General features: G+C 39.0%; 2 protein-coding genes across 2 annotated transcripts in view; one reads left to right on the plus strand and one right to left on the minus strand.

Moving 5' to 3' along the window:
* The window catches only part of DIP-alpha (Dpr-interacting protein alpha), a 361511-nt gene that overhangs the window by 102056 nt on the left and 241954 nt on the right, over positions 1–17501 (minus strand). The gene's annotated exons all lie outside the window — the stretch shown is intronic.
* On the plus strand, positions 507–17376 carry LOC135704373 (glutathione hydrolase 1 proenzyme-like). The gene is made up of 4 exons (XM_065225808.1): positions 507–595; positions 15521–16324; positions 16381–16806; positions 16863–17376. The coding sequence occupies exons 1-4, from the start codon at positions 591–593 to the stop codon at positions 17365–17367; spliced, it is 1740 nt and encodes a 579-aa protein (XP_065081880.1). The 5' UTR covers positions 507–590; the 3' UTR covers positions 17368–17376.

The raw sequence follows: 17501 nt of genomic DNA on the forward strand, positions 1-17501 counted from the left end.
CCTGCCTTCCCCCAGACCCGTCTATTTTGATATAAACAAGCCAGATTCCGTTACCTGTATTTTTGGTCATAAGGATATCTTTGTAACGTGACAAATCAAGCTGAACATTGCATTAGGTCCTAAGTAACATTGACAGATTCTCTTCGTCGACTTTCTCTTTGCATCCTCACGGTCATGTAAAGACATTCCCATGTATTTTCAGCACACAGATCGATAAAAGAAGTTTTTATCTAGCATTTAATACGAAAAACACAACAAGAAACGGTTATATGCTCAAGTTATTAACGAAAGAGAAAGTCGACGAAGAGAATCGATCAATGTTACTCAGGACCTAATGCAATGTTCAGCTTAAAATGTTTTGACAATCATCATCCTGCGTTCATATTTTGATTTTAAGGGACCGCAATGAGCTTTAGCACTTTTAGGTAGATTAGTCAAGATTGTTCCAACGCAAGCAAATACCTTATCATAATGTAAAACTACCAAATGGTTTGGATGAGATCGATATGTGGTCTTAGTACAAATCGAACCACGGCGCGCATCCGATCGTAAATTTCTACAGTGATTGATGGTGAACATTGTTTCAAAGTATGATGTACGTTGAAGTGAATTTTATTTTGTGTGTAGGTGTGTTTTTGTTACCCGTAGAGCCTTTTTCAATTTTATGTCAATGTGACATTTGGTTATGGAGAAATCTAGATGAAAATTTTTAAAGATCCTATCTGCTTTGATCGATTTTCTTATTTGATAACCATGTGAACAGTTCAGTTACTCTCGCGTCACACGAGCAAAGAGCCTATCATTGTTGATCGATTCTCTTAATCGATTTTTTCTATCGCGAATAACGCGACTGCAGATGCATTTTCCATCGAGTTTGTTGTTTCAGGTACAAGTTAACACAATCTTCTGTCGAACAGTGCTGTGAGCTTGGCGAGATATTCGTTTATGATGCTGTGGTAAACCAAAGAGAATGTTGACGAAGAGAATCGATCAACGAGGATAGGCCCTTTTCAAATGTTACGCGAGAAAATGTTTTTCAACAAGTTAAATAGACTTTTCGAAATGTTTAACCATGATGAAAACCTTCAACTCATTATTTTAAGAAAAATCTGTATAATCTGTGTTAAACCTAAAAATCTGTGAAATCAGTGATCTGTAAATACAAATTCTTGGTTACAAAAACTCTGAAAAGAGTGTTCACTCGGCTGTCGACAAAAGTAGGCCACTCTCTATGTGTGCCACGCGATCGTCTGTTTTCTCGGCAGCAACCATTGTGTGGTCCTTCTCATTGTTCTTCATCAGCAGTTCTTTCGGTCGATGCGTCGTCGACTTTGGAAAGCAACCGTTTCGTGATGAATGTGTGAGTGCTGGCCACGTTTTGCGTCCATTGCTGCAATGGAAGCGCTCTGCCCCCCGTTGGAGATACTGCCATACAATAAAACCACTGGAAGCGGCTCCAGTTCTGATGGAGGATGCTTTTTGGATAGCGGAAGATAAACTGTTTATTGTGTTGTACCTTTTGACTATATTTTTAAGATATAATGTATAGTGACAAAGAATCCTCGGCTCTGTAAAGTTAATTCGTTTGAGCCTCATCGAATAAATTAAATTTTTATTAAAAAAGATCTGAAAAATCAGGAGAAAAACAGAAAAATGTGAAGTTCTTACAACCCGACGTAAACGTTATAGGCTCTATTGATAAACCATCAATGCAGATTGCGCTAGTCGATTTTGTTAGGAAATGTCATTCAAACCGTTTGTTTACATTATAGTGACGATTTTAAAAGCTTAATGTATATTTTATTGCACATTTCCATTGGGAGTGGTCTTAATTTAGCATTTTCAACAGATCATGCATCTTCATTTGTCTCAACAAAAATGTGTTGAAGCACCAGCCGGATCACTGCAAAATCCATACAGAAAACAAAATATTCCACGTGGATGACGATTTCGAGCACATTAGATGAATAAATTAATCAGGAAAGCTGAAAACATTTTCGTCTTCTTATAGGCTCTTATGATGCACCATCAATGTAGGGTGCGCAAGGCGGTTATGAGAGGAAATGTCTTCCTAGTCGTTTGTTTACATCAATATTACTATTTGCTAAACTCAAAGAATGCATATTTTATAACGCATCTTGCAAATTTCCATCGGGAGTGGTCTTATTTTAAGATTGTCTACATATTTCAACGGATGTTCAGCTCAAATAGCCATGCATTTTTAATCCGAAAGATCAGAACCGCTGGGATAATTTCATAAATCTTTATTTTTCTCAACAAAAAATAAGGATGCATTAGCCGGATCACTGCAAAATCGATATAGAAAACAAAATATTCCACGATGATGACGAATTCTACCACCTGCGATGGATAAATTAACCAGTAAATGTGAAAATAGTTTCCCTTCCTAATGCTTGACGGTGACAATTTCAGCCTCATCACTATTTTGAGGGTTACCCTATTCACCACCAGAGGCTGAAACGACCGCTTAGTTTCTATTGTCAAATCAAAGTTGGCACTCGTGGAGAATAGAAGAACTATGAGAGTGATGAGGGTTTAAAAATTTTACACGGTGAGGTATACGAGTGCAATCTTAAAATGCTTTTATTTTGTAAGTGGAGAATTTTATTTAAATCTGTTTAGTGCTACGTTAGTAGAAAACTTAAGGACTACTTAATAGACATAAAATATAGAAAAAAATAATTTCTTTTCAGATTTTTAGGTGCAGACATAAATGTCAGCTTTTCTACAACTGTAGCAGCAACCAGATTTAAATCAAATGCTCCATTTGCAAATAAAAGCATTTTCAGATTGCACTCGAATACCTCCCCGTGGAAAATTTTAAACCCATCATCACTCTCATAGTTCTCCTATTCTCCACGAGTGCCAACTTTGATTTGCCAATAGGCCTTTTCAATGCACCACCAACGTATAGAAGGCACCACGCGAGTTCGAGAGGAAAAGTCAACCAAACCGTTTGTTTACATCAGAAGAAGGATTTTTCACAACGCAAATTAAAGCATTTTTCATTGAACATGTTGCCAATTTCCATCAGTAATTGTCTTATTTTACGATTTTCCACACATCTGAACTGAGTTGCACCTAAACTATTCACACACAAGAAATCCGGAAGATCATAACCACTAAGGCTCTATTGGAATTTTGCATTTTTCTCAACAAAAATATTGCTGAACACTAGCAGAATCTTTGCAAAAATGATACAGAATTAATTTTTTTCAACTATATATCAGAGTGTACATGCTTATCACTTACTTTTTACGGGAATTTCCCGTAGCATCAACGAACATGAAAATCACGTAAATTTTATTAAAATTTCATTTGATATTGACGTGAAGCACGTGGAAATGATTGGAGTGGGATTTTCAAGGGGTTACGTGATTTTTAACGTAGCATTAACGTGAAGATTTTTTTGAGTGTAGGTCCTCTGAATGTTTTTAGGATCAAGATCAGGAAGTATTTGGAAAATCTCCAGCTAATCGAAGATTTCAATAAAGTTCTCTGGAATTTTTTTCAAACTTTCATAGCGAATCAAAACAAACATTGCGTAGTACTAGAATTTCGACTAGAATGGGATACGTTAATCGTTTGCTTGGGACCAATAGGCTAGTCAAGTAGTGAGCCAATTAAAAATCGTTAGTTTCGTATTGTTTGGTTCTACTGTGATCAGTCAAAAGTTCTTGGTAAACAAAAAAGTCAGCTGATCGCAACTGTCTCTTGGACAGCCTTATTACCATCGGTAATAGGCCTTTTTAATAGAAATTAAGCGGTCGATTCAACCTCTGGTGGTGAATAGGAGAACGTTAAAAAGAGTGTTGTGAGCAGAAATGTTTTCCGTGAGACATAGAATGCGGAACACTTTTTCACTTTTCCTGATAAATTGATTAATCTGAGATGCTCCAAAACTTAATTTACAGTTGAAAAAATTAGTCTTCATCAGTATCATTCCCACTAAAGAACACATCAAAACCTAACCTTCTTATTTCATTACTTCATTATGATGGCTACCAAGCCTTTGGAAATTTTCCTTATTAGAGATTTGTATCGATTTTTCTTCTTTAATTTACTTAAATCATTGTTTTTGTTTTTGTTTGGTAGGTTCCGATTATACAGTTTCATTTTTATACCTGTGATCTTGACATTTTTACCTAGGGGGTAAGAACTTAAGGGGGTTAGGTTTTTATGTTTTTTTTAGTGGGAAATTACACTGATGAAGACTGCACATTGTAGTCGAAATACGTATCTGTCATGGATACCAAAATTAATTAAGTGGAATTAAATGAAAGATAACATTTTTTGCTGTTTTATTTAAAGCATTCCGCTAACAACACAATTTTATTGCTTCGTTAAATCTGTATCGTTTTTGCAAAGATCCTGCTGGTGTTCAGGAATATTTTTGTTGAGAAAAATTGAAAATTAGAATAGTACCTTAGTGGTTATGATTTTCCGGATTTCTTGCGTGTGAATAATTATTCCACAGATGGAGGCGAACCAGCCCAAGGCTGAAAGCCTCCCTAATAAAGATAAATAATAATAATAATATTCCACAGATCTGAACAGATTTGAACCTAAGCTATTGACACACAAGAAATCCAGAAAATCATAATCACTAGTCTTATCCACTACTCTAATATTTCGATTATCTCAACAAAAATATTGCTGAACACCAGCAAGATCCTTGTGAAAACGATATAGAATTAAATTTTTCAACTAATGATGATGATGATGGTCCCACCTCTTACCCCTACAAAGGTTTGAGCTGGACGATTTATCTTTAAGATAATTAAATATAAACATTTTAACCAGGTTAGCAAACAAAAACGAGCTGGTTACAGTTACAGATATAAATTCCCTCTAGACTTTACAGTTGCTTCACAGCAATATACATAAATGTGAAAAAGCTTAGGCGTCCACCTCTTAGTTCGCCTTTTTGTCCACCTAGAATATTCATAAGAATTACAAGCAATCAAGAGTTAATGAACAATCAACAAAGCATCCTATACACTAGCAACCCCGCAATGATGCTATTATAATTTTCAGCAATGTCAGGAATGCTCACGAACCCCCGACATTCAGCCAGAAAACTTAATACTAACTCAAAGTATCTTCCAAATAAGCTTCAAAGTTGCATTTTTTTTATCAAATGTTAAATTCAGTCCTCTATATCCGTAATACGCGCGCGAGGCTCAAACCTTTGTAGACTACTACTTTTTTTTTTAACTACTACTTTAATTCAAATATAAAAAAAATCCATCATCACCATCGTGGCGAACAAAATAGTTTTTGCAGTGCTACAATAATTATTAAAAAGTCGTTATGACAGCTATCCATACAAAATAATCCGTTATAAATAACTTCGTCAAGATACATACTTCGTCCATTCATAAAAAAAAAAAATAAAAATCACTGGATAACTGTTCAAAAGACAGTTTTAACGTGTGAAATACAATGTCTCTTGAATTCTGCTAATGTTGTTGCACGTTTAATATGTCTAGGCATCGAATTGAAAACATTTACTCCTTTAAAATACAATGAATTCTGTGAAGCGCAAGTCAAGAAATGTGGTGTTCTTATTTCATCCGCGTTTCTAGTATTATATCTATGAAAATCACTTCCTCTTTCAATTCGATCACACAAATATCGAGGCAGCAAACCATTTACTACTTTAAAAATGAACACCATAGTCAAATAAACTATTCTTTGCTTCACTGACAGCCATTTTAAAGCGTCCAGCATCAAAGTTGAGGAAGTGAATCTATTACATCGCAAAATCAAACGCATTATTTTATTCTGCAAACGCTGTAATCTCGATATTTGTGTTTCATTGGCTAGAAATAAAATAGATGGGCAAAAGTCTAGATGAGGAGAGATGATTGATTTGTATAGCTGTATTTTACTGGCAATAGTTAAATCGTTTTTCAGTCGACATAGAATTCCATACTTCTTGGCAATTTTCTTGATGACATTGTCAATGTGAGAGTTGAACTTAAGTTTGTCATCAATAATCACGCCAAGATATTTAATCTCCCGAACGCGATCAATAGCCTCATCATCAATTACCACGGAGACATTATCATTTACTCGGTTCCGCGAAATTACCATGAATTTAGTTTTACTTGTATTTAATTTCAACTGCTTACACTTCAACCATCTACTTAGAGAACGCAAATCTTCATTCAAATGTGAGACGGCAACTTCTAAATCCTTAGCTGCAATGAATAACACAGTATCATCTGCAAAAAGATTAATGTCGCAAAATCGTAAAACGCGTCGCAAATCATTAATATACATAATAAATAAAAGAGGCCCTAATACACTTCCCTGGGGCACTCCAAGGTTATTCCCCACGGGACTGGAAACAGAATCATTAAAAACAGTCCGTTGAGTTCTGTCAGATAAATAGCTTTCAAACCATTTATAAGCAGTACTCGTAATTCCAAAGCGCTTGATTGTACTTAACAGTAAGGGCCTAGAAATTGTTTCAAAAGCGCGTTTAAGATCCAAAAAAACAGCAACAGTCGTATCTTTACGCTCCAAGTTGTCTTTCCACTTTGCTAACACCAAATTCAACGCAGTTTCACAGGAATGACCTTCCCGATATCCTGATTGTTCTGGTATCAACAAAGAGTTGCTATTCAAATACTCCAACAGCTGGCCTTTAACAACAAGTTCTAAAATTTTCTCTAATGTGTGCAACATGTTGATGGGACGAAACTCTTCGGCTTTAATCGTTCCAGCAACTTTTTGAATAGGAACCACTAAGGATTCCTTCCAAATTTGTGGCACATGTCCAGTCTGCAAAGATTCATTAATAAGGTCCAGCAAGATGTGGCCAATGACATGAAAGCAATCTTGAATAACTCTAGAATTAACATTATCTACTCCAGCCGATTTTCCTAATGAAAAGCAAATAACTCTAAGTTCATCTAAAGTAATTTGGTGAAAACCTTCAAATCTACAACTACTATTAACTGGCTGTTTTATTTCGTCAGGTTCATCGACCAATTCAATGGATTGATTAATCAATGAAACACTTTCGACAAAATAATCATTAAACATAGATGCAATTACTGGTTCTGACTGTTCTAATGTGCCATTAAAAGTTATGGACCGCGGTTTGCAATTACTAGGTTTTAATAAAGATTTCAAAATTTTCCATAACTCTTTGCTGTTGTTTTGATGCTGATCAATCTTCCTCTGGACATATTCACAACGAGTTTGTTTTATCGATTGTGAATATTTATTACGCGCGATTGTGTACCTATTCCAATGATTATCATTATTTGATCTGCAAAACTTTTTGTACCATTTGTCCCTCTTACGTTTAAGACGCAAAAGTTCCAAATTGTACCAGCTGTTCGAGTTTTTCAAAGAAACAAACTTTTGCTCAACTAATTGATTGGTACACGTTTTCAAAGTGTTAGTTAGAACAGCTGCAGATTCATCTAAATTACCGGCCGCGAATGGAAAATCCACGCTTCTCTCAACAAGATTTGAAACAGCCTGTTTCGAATATTTCCTCCAGCACTTCAATTTGACTAAGTCAGCGTTATTATTGATATTATCTAATACATTAATCACTAAGGTCTCATGATCGGTTATTTTCAAATCAGCATCCGGAACTGAACAAATGGAATCAAAATTGGAATAAACGTGGTCAATTAAAGTTCTACTGTGCCTGGAAATACGCGTATACTCATCTACCGTTTGTTTTAAATTGAAAAAATCAGCTAAACGCTTCAAATGATTCGAATTATGGTTGTCACGCCAATTAATATTAAAATCACCAGCTAATATATTTAATTTACTTGAATCAAGGAATGTCTTTAGCCAGTTCTCTAAAACATCAACAAAACGCTGGTCACTAGAACTGGGAGAATGATACAAAACACCATAATTACCCATCTTCATGCCACGCACAACTGTAATGCCCAAGAACCAGTTACCATCGATAACTTCGTTGATTCGAAGGTCGAATTGAATTGATTCTTTGACATAAATAGCAACACCGCCAGTGTGTCTAGAATGTGATAAACAAGCAGCAACAATATATCCCGGAATACTATACTGATCAAAAGCTTCAGTTTCTACAATATGAGTTTCAGATAATAAAACTAAAAGAGGACGTTTTTCCTCAACAATCTGACGTAATGCTACGTAGTTTGTTGACAACCCCGCAATATTCAAATATAAAAAATCAAATTGATTCACATTCCTGGAACTTGGCTGCTATTTATTGAAACGCAAGCTGCTTTTCTTCTGTTCAAAAAGTCTTTTATAGAGCAAACATTCAGGACTAAATGCGGCATGGTTGACGTCCAAGTTCATTTTACGTTCTTTATTCATTTTCAAACAATTAACACATTTCAATACAGTTGACGTACACTCCGATGTTTTGTGTTGTTGGCTGCACCTAGAGCATCTCTCACAATTTTTGCAATCCATGCTCTTGTGCCCAAATTCTCCACATTTGAAACATCTCAATACATTAATCGCGGGAACTATAGAGCACCGATCAAACCCTACATTTACTTTTTTCGCGCATAACAAACATTTATACGTATCGAAATCGACTTCAATCACAACACTGAACTTGTTGTACGTGAAGCGTGGATTTTCAAACATGTTAACTACTTTTACATCATTTATAGCGATGTCTTCATTCTGACTTTTTAAATAGTCAATGAAGACATCGGAGGAATACTGATCGCTCATGCCCACTATTTTCAATCTCGGCACCGAAGTGGGAACAACAGCACTATAGCTTTCACCCAGATTGCTTTCAATACCATTTTTGACATCACTTACATTTGCTCCTGTTGCACACTCAACAATAATGGAGCCATCTTTACCATTTCTAAAATTACTGATTTTGTGTGTTTTTGGATCCAACTGAGTTTTCAAAAACTTACGAGTGTCTTCGCAAGCTTGTTTGGACTCTTTCGGTTTGATCACAATGACCGGACGAGTCTTACGATTATCTTGTTTGTTACTGTTACTGTTATTTTTACTGTTACTGTTACTAACATGTTTACTTTTACTAGCACGACTGTCTCTTTTTACAACATCCGCAAAACTCGCATTTTCTTGAAAAACATCATCATTATCACTATTACTGATTACTAATTTACGTTTTTTGCGTCTGGTATTTTGGTCCGATTCCGACTGAATCGTCCTAGATACACTGCACTGATCATTCATTACCGCTAATTTGTTTTCCGCATCAATTTTAAAAAATGAACTTTTCATATTATCCAATTTCTCACAAATTAAATTTTCAAAACCATTTACATTTCGGCTTATATCTGCCATCCCGCTTTTAACCGCGATGTCTATCTGAGCAGCAATGTGATCTCGTATGCCAGTGATAGAGTCCGAGAGTTGAAAAACTTTCTTCATCTCTTCTTCTATCCTATTGACTCGCGAGATCAGATCATTCTGCTCGCCACAACACTGACCTGATAGACAGTTACCACATTTGAAAACAACATTTGCATTATCTGCTATTAGGCGCGCCGCAGTCTTAGTGAGTGCCGCACAATTGAAGTGGAACATTCCATTGCACGGACCTACACATGTGACTGGGAGCCCACTAATAGTAATAGACTCCTTGCAGACATTACACACATCCATATTACCACGCCAAATTAAACGCGCACACTGTTAGCAGTAGACATATACAGGGGAAGAGAACACAAAATAAAATTTTACCGCCGCAGCTCACTATACAAAATCAATAGCGCGCTGGGGGGAAAATCAAAATTAAATCCAAAACGAGTTGCTAGGCAACCGTTCTCTACTTATCCTGTTAAAAACAACACAACGGGCACGCGTTGGGATGATCCTTTCGCGGCACACGGCACTATTTCACACGAAATTATGTATTTATTTCCACAGCACAACTCAACAAAAACACTACTTTGTTCGCCATATCACGTTCATCAACTGTAGATCAAGTTTTGAAGCATCTCAGATGAATCAATTTATCAAGAAATGTGAAAAAGTGTTCCACATCCTATGCCTCACGGCAAACATCTCTGCTCACAACACTTATTTTGACCTTCTCCTATTCACCACCAGAGGTTGAATCGATCGCATAGTTTCTATTAAAAAGGCATATTAACAACCTTGGTCCGTACGCTTCACCCATTATCGATTTGAAGGCCTCTTACGACACAATTGACGGTGCAAAGCTATGGAAGATTATGGACGAGAACGGTTTTCCCGGGAAACTGAAAAAAACTGATCAAGGCTACGATGGATGGTATGTAGTAGAGGTGGGCAAAACAACGCATCTGGCTGAGTGGATCAAACCCATCCAGCTCACTAAAAGGAGTCGAATCTTTTGAACAGCTCTTCGGCTCACATTGAAATTATAGAATGATGTTACGCCTTTTCATAAGCAATATATGCAATCCAGTCTACATACAGATTTTTATTCTCGAACAGAATTTCTCTTACTATTCTCGACTTCAGTTTCAGCTCATCAGCTAAGATCCAGATCCGGAGCTGAATTATGAAGAATCGAGAGAGAAAAAAAAAGAAGATCCGAATAGCTGGACGGGTTCGAGAGCTTGACGAGTTCGAGAGTTATCGTCCTAAACAGCTCCCAGTGAATTATTCGATTAGATGATTCTGATCCGGAGCTGAGCTGATAAACTGGAGAGCTGCATTTCATTTTTCGGTTATTTACTTTTGTGTGGATCTTCCGCTCCCCCAGAGAATGATGGGAGGAGAGGTGAGAGCACATATGCTGGAGGAATAGCATCAGCAATAAGAGCCGGCTACATACATAAATTGGATAATATCAGTAGAAAATTAACATTGTGTGTGTAGCACATGCGTATATGTCTCTCTCTCCCAAACAGCCGCTTGGAAGTTTGCTTTTACCATTGCAGCTGTCGATCAGTAGGCACATGATGTATTACGTGCGCGTCTTGGTTTACGCGGTGACTATTCAATGTGGAGTAGAGTCCTTTTTTGAAAAGATCCGCCATGAGTGATGCATTGAATGTATTAGACTTGTGATATCAGTGTGCTGATGAGCTGCGGTTCCTAAAAAATGAACCGCGGGTCATCAGCTTACTTTAGAGAATCGGGTCTATATAACAGCTCGGGAGCGGATCGCTCATCTCTAATGTGTAGTGCTATGTGAAGATATCGGGTGCGTTATCGGATTCGTTTAAACCTCCCAAAGGACTTCGACACGGCCGATCTATGGGCTTTTCTGCCTCCTATTCAGCATTGTACTACACACTATTTCAAAACTACCCAAATTTGGGTAGAATCCATCCAGATATGTCAAAACTGAACCTACCCAAAAATGGGTAAACTATGTTGAGAATGACAAGTTGACAAATGAGCGACGTTGCTCCATCGGGATTTATAATGTGTTTAATGCAGCGAATCCAAACACATAAAGCAACCAACGATACAGACAAAACGGTTGCTACGACTACCATGACAAACTTGCTCTGTAACAAAGCTCGATCCGAGTGGTAGAAGGATAATGATATATTGCTTGCCTGCTTTGTTGCAATATACACGGATGAGGACATAGCTTGATATGAATCGGGAAAAGACATAACAAAAAAATTCCCATTAACACACGTGTATCATCTTCGGCTTTACTTCGTGAAGCAGCTTGCCAACAATTTGCTCGTTTCCTTCTACCGCCCCGAATGAGTCGGGTCGCACGAGCTGCTTGTCATGAAAAAGAACGGTGAAGATTATATCATTATTGTTTTCAACTTCTGACATAGCGTTATTATTCGGTTCGTTGATCGCTTGTTATTTTGTCATTTGGAGATATTTTTGATTCCTTGGTTTAATGTTTTTAACGGTTTTGTTAACGTTTCCTCCCATAATCACCTTGCACACATTGGTGCAGCCTACACGTTATTTTAAACTAGAATCCACCCAGATCTGTCAAAACTGAACATACCCGAAAATGGGTAAACTCTGTTGAGAATGAAAGATCGACAGGGATCCGATCGACGTTGATGACATAATTAATGGACCATGCCTTATGAGCAAAAGGCGGACGCACATCTTGCAGATTTGAAGACATACTTCAAATTTTCGCGTACATCGTACGGGTTAGGCAAAAGATGTGCGTTTGACTTTGTACTGTCGCATTAATGGCAATCCGCTCATTTTCAACTTCTATTCAATTTTCATACTGCCATACTCTAACGGAACTATCCACCTACCCTCTTCTAAAAGATCATTCTCTATTAGCTAATAAATTATCACACTAAAGTTTCATGTTAGCATTTCCAACAAACTCTGAATATCACCGATTGTCTACATAAAGCGCTTTCCCCTGGGGGTGCGACACATCTATATCTCAAATTTAGATGGTCGGAAAATCTCACGTTAGCGAATCAATCTACGAAAAATATTGTTTCAACTCTTGTATCTAAATCGATCTACTCACATCGCTCTCCAACTATTTGAAGGAAATCTTAAAAAATTTCATCAATCTTCGTTCTATTACTAAGCTTGGGCGCAGCAAAGCGAAAATTTGCCTGCATCTTAGATAGAGTCGCACCCCTCGGCTTTCCCTAATACAGATTTCAAAATCGAATTCCATCCGGTCTCGCTGAACGGTGTTTATTCAATCACCGTGTGTGTTGGTGTCCAGTAGGTTGTCATCAGTAGCAGCAGCAGTGATTTCGGTGCGTGGTGTTGAACATTGTTCTCCAGTACACAATGAAAGACTGCCCGCAAGCAGAGAGCTGCAGCCCACATGAGCGTCCATTCACCGAAAAAGGAGGAAGAAGCTGCACCGCTACTGATCGGATTCAGTAGCTCTTTTTGAGTCACTGTGGGCCATCTATTCCAAGCGCGTCAATGTTTTCTCCAGTACACAACGAAAGGCTCGTAAACAGGTAGCTATCAAGCCTGCCCACAAGAGCCCTTGATTCACCGAAGAAGGAGGAAGAAGCCGCACCGCTACTGACCGGATTTTGTAGCTCTTCTTGAGTCGTTATGGGCCATCTATTCCAAGCGCGTCACGTCGTTCCAAACAACATACAGCTCGCCAGCTTCATATGTTTTGAACATCCTAATAGCTCAGCATTGCTCAACCATCACGACAAAGTGATCCTTTTCAGGCAAACCATAACTTTTTTAAAGAGTATTTTCTGAACATTTGTCAAGGTCATCAATCGGATGTCAGGCAACATAGGGGTGCAATTTAAACCTTTGTCAGCCAATTAAGGGACCTTTGTATGAAAGTGATCTGATTTTGATTCAGAGATGAAGGATTTCAATTCTAAGTAAGCCAATTGATAGGAAACTTTTGTCTACGAATCTGCTGAAATTAAGACTTAATCAATTTTCATAAAGTTGAAAATTTGCGCGAATGTTCAACTGTTGCTATGATAGTTACAATTGCCTGCGAAAAGCGCTTTCCCTAACACAGATTTCAAATTCGATTTCCATCCGGTCTAGCCGACCGGTGTTTATTCAATCACCGCGTGTGGTGAGTGGTGGTGTCCGGTCGTCGTCAGCAGCAGCAGTGTTTTCGGCCCGCGGCGTTGTAAATTTTTCTCCAGTACACAACAAAAGGCTGCCCGCGAGCAGCTAGCTATCAAAACCTGCCCACAAGAGCCCTCGATTCACCGAAGAAGGAGGAAGAAGCCGCATCGCTACTGACCGGATTCAGTAGCTCGTTGTGAGCTCAGCATTACTCAACGATCACGACAAAACGGTTCTTTTCAGGACCACGATACATTATTGTTGTTGAAGAGTTAATTTTTATTGAACGTTCGCTCGCCTTGCTGCCAATCAAATTACCCCCAAAGCCCTTTGATAATGTACCCAGCAACCAAAAGTTTGTGGCCAAATGCGTTACAGTATTGAATTGGATATACAAATTCTCTCAATGACCGAATCCCACATGACCTTGTCAATTAACCAGAAAGACTTCGAATCAAGGTTAGGTTTTCTCCAGGGCACTAGACAAAAGCAGAAAAGTCTCGAAATTAAATGGTTGATCGCGAATATCTCGCGATTGGAAAAAGTTTAGTAAGAATTCCTCCAAACAAATTTCGCTGTTTTTGAATAAATTCCGTGTGTTTTGTGCACGAAAATCCGTAATTTCATCATCAGAAAACGAGGCGTTTCCGCGATGGGAAAGTGGTTTCCCTCACACAGTTGCCGAATATTGATACTGAGAACGTTATCCTACTTAAAATCTACAGTCATATCTTGGATACAACCTCTTACTTTTTCGCATTCCTTCCGTATTTTTTTTCAAATTGGAAGAATTCAGGTGCTGCATGAGGGGATTTTTGTTTACTATCGGACAGGTTTGGGCCGATCTCTGCATGATGTGAAATTTCGCCCGCAGGTATAGTTTTGACGTAGGACTACGTCTGTGATTTTTATACGGGGGTGTAGTTCGTGAAAACCGAAAATGGAACATGTAACGAAATTATGAAAGATTTTGAACGTTAATAACTCAGCTGCCCCTGGAGCAATTTCAATCATTTTATCACCAATCGATCAGAAATATTTCTAAGCATCAATAGCCGACTTTTGATTGAAAAAAACCTATTGAAAAGATGGTAAATGTCAAGCATTGTCCAAAAGTGTCGAAATAACAAATGAATCCACCAATTACGTACATGCATATGCTGCATAAAGTTTTAAGCGTCTTTCTGCTAAGCTCTAAGATTGACCAACTTGTTGAGAGAAGGAGTTTGAAGAGAAAAACTAAAATTGGGAGGAGCTTTAGCTGGGTGGACACTGATATTCGGCGGCCTTCCAACCTGTCGCAGGCACCAGTTCAACCCTTGTCTAGTAGCAGACGGGCCGATACTCTTGTGAGTGCCCAATAATTGAACCGAAGAATATGGAATTGTCCGGACGGATTTGCTGATCCAGCTTCCAAAAGAGTTAAATTCCTGAACATGTCCCAACTAAAAATCATTTCAAAAATTTCCTTTCAGGGCAATCATAGTCATACTTAAGAGTATAAACAGAGAGAACCCCGCTCAAATTCCTATTCCTACACAAAACGCAAGCTTCTGCTGCAGTTAACAAATAGCATTTATTATATAAGACCACGTCGTCCTACGTCACCATTGCGTACAACCCCATAGGGCTGTCCCTTGTAGTTTTTAATCATATTAACGAATCAAATTAACGAATCAAAAAAATTAAAAACATGGGTGGCCAATTTTCCAAAAAACTTCAGTTGAAGTTTTTGGATTTTCCCGGATATGACATACTTTGAAATTCATTACTCATGAATCAAGCTCTCTACGTTGCAGCTGAGAAAATTTCACATTAGTACTAGAGCTAGAATGATGGGAACAAAGAGCCAGTGCATTATGAGTTCGCATCCAAATAAACTCAAATTTTGGGAGAATTACCAGGACCTGATTTAAAATCGATTGAGCTTGGTGGAGCAAAATCGACCTTTTTGAACCACCCTAATACGCAGCTTCAAATCGATCAAGAGCCACTAAACTTTCCCTCACCTTTACAGATTAAATCTCAACAAGAAAAAACTACTGCTGCTATCGACTCTAGCCGCCATTGTTATAGTGGCTCTAGTCCTAGGTCTGGTCTTTGGCCTCCAAAGTGAAGATGCCGGCGGTAAAGGATCTCGCAAATATCTCCCAGGTGGGGCAGTCGTTTCCAATGGTGAGGAATGTGCCGCGATAGGGGCCACTATATTGAGGAAGGGTGGCTCGGCAGTTGATGCAGCGATATCACTCATGCTGTGCGAAGAACTAACATCCCCACAGAGTACCGGCATTGGAGGTGGATTCCTAGCGACGGTGTACAATCGTGAGACGGGAGTGGTAGAATCTTTGGATGCCCGGGAAATGGCTCCCAGTGCCGCGAAGGAAGATATGTTTGTGGGAAATGGCGATGCCGCTGTAGAGGGAGGATTGGCCATCGCAACTCCAGGTGTCATCAAAGGCTTCTGGGAGCTTCATCAACGATATGGGAAACTGAAGTGGAAGGAGTTGTTTGAACCGGTTATTCAGTTGGCGAGAGATGGCGTGAAGGTTTCTCAGTTTCTTGTGAGTGCTTTGCAATCTGAACGCAATAGACTTCGGACGATTCCATCACTACGGGAGTTGTTCGTAAACCCTGAAACTGAAGACGTATGGCAAGGAGGGGACGTTTTGAAGTACACGGTACTTGGTGACACTTTTGAAGTGATTGCCAATGAGGGGGTTGATTCACTGCACGGAGAAAATGGAACGCTTCTACCGAAGATTCTTGAAGATTTGAAGGAGTTTGGAAGCATCATCACGAAGGAGGATTTTCTCAATTACAAGTTTGTTTTTCAACCAGGTATCTTGCAGAATATACTAAGCTAGTTTTTTTTTACAGACCTCGTTGGCTAGCTCCAGCATCCACAACACTTCAACAGGGATCAAGTGTCTACAGTATGCCACTTCCCGGAAGTGGAACCATTGCCATCTACATGCTAAACTTGTTGGATGGATACGACGATTTACACCCGGATGATTCTCTCACGTGGCATCGGGTCTTGGAGAGCTTCAAACACGCTTACGGGCTGCGCACACGTCTCGGCGATCCAGAATTCATTCCCGAAATTCAGGAGTTGGTTCAAAACTTGACAAGTAAATCTTACGCGTCGATGGTTCGTGGGAAAATAGACAGTGATCAAACATCCACCGACTACGAGTACTATGGAGCGGAGTTCGCTGAGAAGGAAGATCATGGTACGGCTCACATTTCCGTACTGGCCCCAAATGGCGATGCCGTGGCCATGACAGGAACTGTTAACACTTTGTAAGAATACACTTCTCTGATTCTATTCTCGAGTTTATTAATTCTTTGCTACACAGCTTTGGTTGCAAGCGTCGATCACCTTCAACCGGGATCATATTCAACAACATCATGGACGACTTCTCCACCCCGGGAGTGATCAACTCCTTCGGAGTCCCAGCATCGCCGGCAAATTTCGTTTCACCCGGTAAACGACCAATGTCTTCCATGACACCAACGATTGTAGTTGACGCCAAAGGGGACGTAAGAATGATTGTCGGAGGTGCTGGGGGAACGCGGATCACTACATCAACCGTACTGCTGGTTCTTCAGAGTGTATTTTTCGGTCGGAATCTAGAGTCGACGATGAGCGCACCCAGGTTGCACCATCAGCTGGCACCGATGGCTGCCGATGTCGAGCAGACGTTCGATCAGTCTGTGATTAATGGACTAAGGGAACGGGGACATGAGGTACGGTTATCTACGGGGATTGGAACCACAACCGCAATTGCTAGAGAGCGAGATAACAGCATTAGTGCGGCCTATGATCCAAAAAGAGGAGGAAGTTGGGAAATAATTAATTAGAATGTGAAATTAGCGGGTTTGACACTTCTTCCGAAATCCTTGAAGGTTTGACTTCCGATATGTCTTTCCTGGAGAAATCTATCGCCGCGCACTTGCTGATGTTTAATTGCAGGTAGAGACTCTGCAGTCCGTTG

Source organism: Ochlerotatus camptorhynchus, unplaced genomic scaffold (assembly GCF_037179485.1).
Source record: "Ochlerotatus camptorhynchus isolate MF236.1 unplaced genomic scaffold, CSIRO-AGI_Acam_v1.1 ptg000237l, whole genome shotgun sequence".
NCBI lineage: Eukaryota > Metazoa > Arthropoda > Insecta > Diptera > Culicidae > Ochlerotatus > Ochlerotatus camptorhynchus.